At 35.2% G+C, this 7,153-nt stretch overlaps 1 protein-coding gene across 1 annotated transcript; it reads right to left on the bottom strand.

Annotated features, from left to right (window-relative positions):
* Positions 5,164–6,693, bottom strand: LOC104788813 (MATH domain and coiled-coil domain-containing protein At2g42480-like). Its single transcript, XM_019245172.1, has 4 exons — positions 6,537–6,693; positions 6,205–6,364; positions 5,884–6,129; positions 5,164–5,799 (listed from the first exon to the last, which is right to left on the bottom strand). The coding sequence occupies exons 1-4, from the start codon at positions 6,635–6,637 to the stop codon at positions 5,164–5,166; spliced, it is 1,143 nt and encodes a 380-aa protein (XP_019100717.1). The 5' UTR covers positions 6,638–6,693.

The raw sequence follows: 7,153 nt of genomic DNA, 5'->3' as shown, positions 1-7,153 counted from the left end.
AAAATAGACTTTATGGAGTTGGTTCTCTGCAACATGAAGCATCTTCAGCCCATTTTGGACCATCGCTTCCGCCTACTGAGGATCCGATTGTTCTTGCTCAGAAGCTTGCTGTCGCTGAAGCTACTCTCGCAACCCAAGCCACTACTCTCGCAACCCAAGCCACTCAAATTCAAGACAGTGCACAAAAGATGCATAGCTATGATGCATATTTTGACTACCTTGCCGGGAAGGATCCTGAGTTTGCTGCTAAGTTTGGAAGCAGGCTTGTTGACTCCGGCACAGGCACAGGCACAGGCACAGGCACAACCAGTGGCACAGATACATGAACCGGAACCAGGGTTCCCTCTCCATCACTCTCTTTTTAAGACAATTTGATATTAAGTTCTAATGGTTATTTTGTTTTTTGGACATGGTTGTTGTTAAGACAATTTTTTGTTTCTTAATTTTTTGTTTAGAAACAAAAAATTGTCTCGGCTAATATGTATGTTTGAATTTCATTTTATATTTTGATTAGAATTTCTATTTCTTATAAAATATTGTGAAAATATAAATATATAAATATATAAATTTGAAAATCAAAAATACAAATATCAAAATGAAAAAATTTCTTAATTCCGTAGCAAATTTATGCTACGGATTTGCGATGATTACTAATTTGCTACGGACTTTGCGACGAAACACATATCTGGGTTTATAATTTTATTAAAACTTTGCAACGGAAACAACGTCGCAAGGATCTAGCAAATCTGCGAGGGATTTACGTCGACATATTTTGCAAGAGAAATGCGAGGAATGTTGTTCATCGCAATTTGCGAGTGTTTTGCGACGGATAAATATTCGTTGCAAAATTTGCGAGGAAAGTGCTACGTGTATTAATTTGCGACACGCGATTAGCGAGGAATTGACGATCCTCGCAAATTCGTCGCTAACACCAGTTTGCGAGGGAAGAGCGACAAATTTTGCCATCGAAAATCGCGTGTTTTCTTGTAGTGTTTGCTAATATTTCTTACTATTCTATAAAATTATATATTTTTGTCAATATTTCCTGTTATTAAAAGAAGGGCAATTCTCAAAAATAGCACTAAATTAAGTTTTTTTTTCCAAATATAGCACACATTTTCTAATTTTCCAATTCTAGCACACAAACTCTAATTTAATATTAAGAGATTAAAATATTTAATTAAAATCTTATCTTTATTTCTATAGAAATCGAGACTCATGAGATTGATGAAACAATTTTCACCATCAACGGAGCTCTAATTAGAGAGCGATGAAACAGTTTCACAAAGCATATGAACTTGAAGTGTGATGAAGAATTGATTTCCATGAGCCAATTGAGTTCTTACTAAGACCTTGAAGCATCCCAGATCTCTCTTGACTGAATCTAATCGCCGATATGTCGTTGTGTTTGCCTAGCCGTATTCTCGTCACGGATTTGTCCTTGCCTCACTTGAAAATCTGATAATAGATAGATTGAGAGAGGAGGCTGAGAAGGAAGAAAAAATTATTTCTTCATGGATCTCTAATGGAGAATATAAAGTTGAAACTGGGGTTGCAGAAGAAGAGAAGGATGAAAAGTGATATTAGGGAGAAGAAGAAGATGACTCTAGTGGTTGTCATAATGNAGAAGAAGAAGAAGAAGAAGAAGAAGAAGAAGAAGAAGAAGAAGAAGAAGAAGAAGAAGAAGAAGAAGAAGAAGAAGAAGAAGAAGAAGAAGAAGAAGAAGAAGAAGAAGAAGAAGAAGAAGAAGAAGAAGAAGAAGAAGAAGAAGAAGAAGAAGAAGAAGAAGAAGAAGAAGAAGAAGAAGAAGAAGAAGAAGAAGAAGAAGAAGAAGAAGAAGAAGAAGAAGAAGAAGAAGAAGAAGAAGAAGAAGAAGAAGAAGAAGAAGAAGAAGAAGAAGAAGAAGAAGAAGAAGAAGAAGAAGAAGAAGAAGAAGAAGAAGAAGAAGAAGAAGAAGAAGAAGAAGAAGAAGAAGAAGAAGAAGAAGAAGAAGAAGAAGAAGAAGAAGAAGAAGAAGAAGAAGAAGAAGAAGAAGAAGAAGAAGAAGAAGAAGAAGAAGAAGAAGAAGAAGAAGAAGAAGAAGAAGAAGAAGAAGAAGAAGAAGAAGAAGAAGAAGAAGAAGAAGAAGAAGAAGAAGAAGAAGAAGAAGAAGAAGAAGAAGAAGAAGAAGAAGAAGAAGAAGAAGAAGAAGAAGAAGAAGAAGAAGAAGAAGAAGAAGAAGAAGAAGAAGAAGAAGAAGAAGAAGAAGAAGAAGAAGAAGAAGAAGAAGAAGAAGAAGAAGAAGAAGAAGAAGAAGAAGAAGAAGAAGAAGAAGAAGAAGAAGAAGAAGAAGAAGAAGAAGAAGAAGAAGAAGAAGAAGAAGAAGAAGAAGAAGAAGAAGAAGAAGAAGAAGAAGAAGAAGAAGAAGAAGAAGAAGAAGAAGAAGAAGAAGAAGAAGAAGAAGAAGAAGAAGAAGAAGAAGAAGAAGAAGAAGAAGAAGAAGAAGAAGAAGAAGAAGAAGAAGAAGAAGAAGAAGAAGAAGAAGAAGAAGAAGAAGAAGAAGAAGAAGAAGAAGAAGAAGAAGAAGAAGAAGAAGAAGAAGAAGAAGAAGAAGAAGAAGAAGAAGAAGAAGAAGAAGAAGAAGAAGAAGAAGAAGAAGAAGAAGAAGAAGAAGAAGAAGAAGAAGAAGAAGAAGAAGAAGAAGAAGAAGAAGAAGAAGAAGAAGAAGAAGAAGAAGAAGAAGAAGAAGAAGAAGAAGAAGAAGAAGAAGAAGAAGAAGAAGAAGAAATATGTATTTGAGTCCTATCTTCTCATCTTTGGACACCAAATGTGTTGCATACCAAGTGTTTGATGTAATGTCATTGAGAACAAAGAAGTTGATAAATAGTAAGAAATTAGTTGGTTTTGATGTCTTCAGGTTATACTTCGTCGGTTATTGAGTTGGCTAGTAGTGTTTATGAGCCAGAGTACAATGAGGAAAGATCTTCTCCTTCCTGAATTTTGTGTAAGCTTTCATGAATTTCTTGGAATCCTTTCCGAATTTTCAAGGAGTCCTTGAAATTAAAGAGAACATATAGCAAACCCAATCACATTCTAGTGTTCTTGTGATCCGTCATTTACAACTATTGTAACCTAAAATAACCTAAAGTATAATGGAACCTAGCTCATTTGTATGCCTATCAGCTTGAACACTAACAAAATCACATTTTACCTTAAAGACTCAAGGTTCTACTTCTTCCCTATGTTCTGAGACCTCTTAGGCTTGACCCAATTTACTATTGTCCAGACTTTTTATGAAGACCATCATATATTCCAAAGGTTTTATGAAGGTCATCCTAAAATTCAAGAAAGCTTTCCCGAATTTTGTGAAATCTTTCCTGAATTTTCTTGAAATAAATGAAAATTTATAGCAAAATGAATCACAGTTACCTCAACAACTAGTAACTTGTCTAATAGAAAACATGTGACACTCTTATAGTGCATAAACATTGTAAAGTACCAAAACAATATAAAAAATATTTCAAAACCCTCATAGATGCCTAACAACAGTCCATTTGCCAAACCATCAACTCCAGCAATGTTGCCATGACCATACCCAGAATCTGCTTTTTCTTCTAGGAAAGAAGGCAAGAATCATCAGATCCTCATGTCGTTGTCTCTGTTTCTCAATCAAATATGACTGTCTTTTATGCCTAAAACAATCATGTTTAATCACAATTGATTCTTGTTCAGCTCTCTCCATTATGACAACCACTAGAGTCATCTTCTTCTTCTCCCTAATATCACTTTTCATCCTTCTCTTCTTCTGCAACCCCAGTTTCAACTTTATATTCTCCATTAGAGATCCATGAAGAAATAATTTTTTCTTCCTTCTCAGCCTCCTCTCTCAATCTATCTATTATCAGATTTTCAAGTGAGGCAAGGACAAATCCGTGACGAGAATACGGCTAGGCAAACACAACGACATATCGGCGATTAGATTCAGTCAAGAGAGATCTGGGATGCTTCAAGGTCTTAGTAAGAACTCAATTGGCTCATGGAAATCAATTCTTCATCACACTTCAAGTTCATATGCTTTGTGAAACTGTTTCATCGCTCTCTAATTAGAGCTCCGTTGATGGTGAAAATTGTTTCATCAATCTCATGAGTCTCGATTTCTATAGAAATAAAGATAAGATTTTAATTAAATATTTTAATCTCTTAATATTAAATTAGAGTTTGTGTGCTAGAATTAGAAAATTAGAAAATGTATGCTATATTTGGAAAAAAAAACTTAATTTAGTGCTATTTTTGAGAATTGCCCTTCTTTTAATAACAGGAAATATTGACAAAAATATATAATTTTATAGAATAGTAAGAAATATTAGCAAACATGCATCCAATTCTTATACATAACATAGAAATATTGATAAAAATGTCAAAAGTTCTGTACAAAATGAGTACTGTTTGGTCAAAGGTTAGTTTTTCAAGTCTTAGGTTAGTTAATATATATACTCTTCATGAAGAAAGAGAACAAAATCGAGGTAGAATGCCTTCTTTCTTTCTTCTTTCTTCTTTCTTCTTTCTTCTTTCTTCTTTCTTCTTCGATTTCGTTCATTCACGATCACTGATAAGTTAAAATACGGTGGAATCTTCTGTGTGGTCGTCGACTCTTTCTACTTTTTGTGTGCGTTTGTAATCTGATGAGAATACATAATTAGATATAACTACCCAAGAAAAGAAGTGAATCTTCTTAGAATACTGTTTGTTGTAGTCGCCTCCCAATTCAGTAGGCGGATGATGATGTTCAAGCTTCTGAGGTAGCCCCCAACCATATTTGTTTGGAATAGCTTGTAAGTAAAAACTAGAAGATACAGAGGAGGCACTTGTTATGAAAAGCAGTCCTTGGTTTGTTTTCTAAATAGGATGAAGAGCCATTCTAAATAGAATTAGTTTGTATTAACATGAGCGGCCCTAGTAATATGGTAGTAGTAGATATAATATCAAATCAGAAAAATCGTTAACACGTGAGCGCAAGATAAAAACAAAGAAATGAAAAATCAACAAAACCATGTCTTTCGATTAAAGACGAATCTCTAGACTATTATTGGATTCAGAAAGCAACATAAAAATGAAACAAAGGAAACAGCTGAGAATATTGTCTAGTAATGATCTCTCTATAAACTAAATAACTTAATATCCACATTAAGCAACCTCGTCGTCGACCAACAAAAACCCATCATCAGAAGTTTTACCTTTCTTCTTGTCCAGTTCAACATTGAGATGTGACACCATCATCTTAAGATTCTTCACGCTTTCCTCTAGTTGTTGGACGCGAGACCCATCATCATCTGTGTTCTTCTTCTCCAAGGAAACATTCTCAAGCTTTGTCTTCAAACAGTCCAACTTGTAGTCCAATTCCATCAGCTCAAGTTTTTTGACGCGTTCCTCTAGTGTTTGGAACCGAGAACCATCAGCTTCATATGTTTTCTTGCTCTCCAAGGAAGCCAGCTTTGTCTTCAAACAGTCCAGCTTGAAATCAAGATTCTTAACACGCCCATCGAGTTGGTGGAAATCAACAACTGCTTTCTTCCTTTTCAAGGAAACTTCATCGAGCTTTGACTGCAACCAGTCCAGCTTGAACCCTGCTTCCTTCAGCTCACACAAATCACTGCGAGCATGGCTTAGCTCAGACTCTGAGTGATTCTCTGAAGGCTTGTGAAGTGTCACAATGAGGTTGACAAGGACATTCATGTATTCCATCCTCACCACTTGGTTCTTTAGTTTGAAATCTTCTGCCAAGTCTGGGTGCTCGGAGAATATCTTCCTCACTGAGTTAGCCTACCAAGACAAAGCTAAGTATGAATATGTATGCCAAGAAGCAAACCCTATAAAGGAAGCAAAAACAGATCCTTTTTAACTTACCTGAGAAGCAAGAACTTTAAAACCGTTGATATCCACAGTGTCCTTCGCTGATATACCTCCTCCTTCTACATCAGAAGCTTCTACAATTTGAATGTAGACTTCAAAGATGAGTTTGTCGTTCTCCAGAAACCCTTTTTCCTGAAACTTGCTAAGAGGCAAGGTCTTTCGGAAACCCCAGCTCGGGGACTTCTCCTTAAACTCTGTTTGCTTTTGAACTATAAAAACAAAAAAAAACAGAGTTAACTTCTAAATCACATGCTTATGGTTAGATGCTGCATCTTCAAGATTCAAGCATAATACATATATAGCTTCATTACCAGCTGATCTGTAGAGCTCTTTGTCGGATTGAGTCAACAGAACGAAGTAATAATCAATACTCCTATTCCAACCCCTTCCCAATGATTTAGAATTTGCAACGGACATGAACAAAGACAAGTGATCATCAGAAAGACACTCTCCCTTGGGGTAAACAGTGAGATACCTGAAAGAATATATAAAACAAAATATCAAAAACACTTTTGATGTTTTGATTAAACCCTTATAAAATTAGAGCTGCGTACAAATCAAATTCATCAAGTTTTGGAGAACTCGTACGTTATTATTGAACACTGAGAGAGTTTAATAACAAAGCTAATCAAATAACCGATTCTTACCACTCGCATCCACCACTTACGAATGTCTGAGACGTTATCTTAGCTTCCTGCTCCGAGAAGTTATCTATCTCGAACCTGAAACTCGGCGTATGACTCCACATATTTGACCTAAAACGCTTCCTTTAGATTTTGTTACTTCGAAAAAATTACGAATCTCTCAGACGCTCTGTTTTGATGCTATCACAGGTTAGGTTATGCCCTCTCTGTTTATAGAGGAGGCAAAAGAATAAAAAAGTCCTTCTCAAAACCCTAACTCAGAACGAAATCAAAGATTAGTACGAAAAATAAATATATATTTTTTTGTTATAATAATACAGTTTTTGGTTTTCCTATATAAATATATATTTTTTATGTATTTTTGTTAGATTTACAATATATGGCTTAATAACATTTAAAACCACACATGTATGCTTGAGCAAACTCTCCCACACCCGCAACTAGTTAGACCCTATATCATATTGGAATGATACTTTCATGTTTGAATATGAATAAGAAATTAACCATTGAAAAGTGGTTAAAGGATCTAGAGACGAGAGTGGAGGTTAATTTACACAATTACGCTGAGCATGGGTCTTAATGTAATCTCAAAATCCCCTGGCCATGCAATTTGTGAAAGG

Source organism: Camelina sativa, chromosome 5 (assembly GCF_000633955.1).
Source record: "Camelina sativa cultivar DH55 chromosome 5, Cs, whole genome shotgun sequence".
Taxonomy (NCBI): Eukaryota; Viridiplantae; Streptophyta; class Magnoliopsida; order Brassicales; family Brassicaceae; genus Camelina; species Camelina sativa.
This window is presented reverse-complemented; position numbering and strand designations above follow the sequence as displayed.

Coding starts and splice junctions, on each gene's coding strand:
- LOC104788813 (XM_019245172.1), bottom strand. CDS start 6,637: ATGTGGAGTCATACGCCGAGTTTCAGGTTCGAGATAGATAACTTCTCG. Junction 6,130..6,204: donor ACAAAGAGCTCTACAGATCA/GCTGGTAATGAA, acceptor CATGTGATTTAG/AAGTTAACTCTGTTTTTTTT. Junction 5,800..5,883: donor TTAAAGTTCTTGCTTCTCAG/GTAAGTTAAAAA, acceptor TTGTCTTGGTAG/GCTAACTCAGTGAGGAAGAT.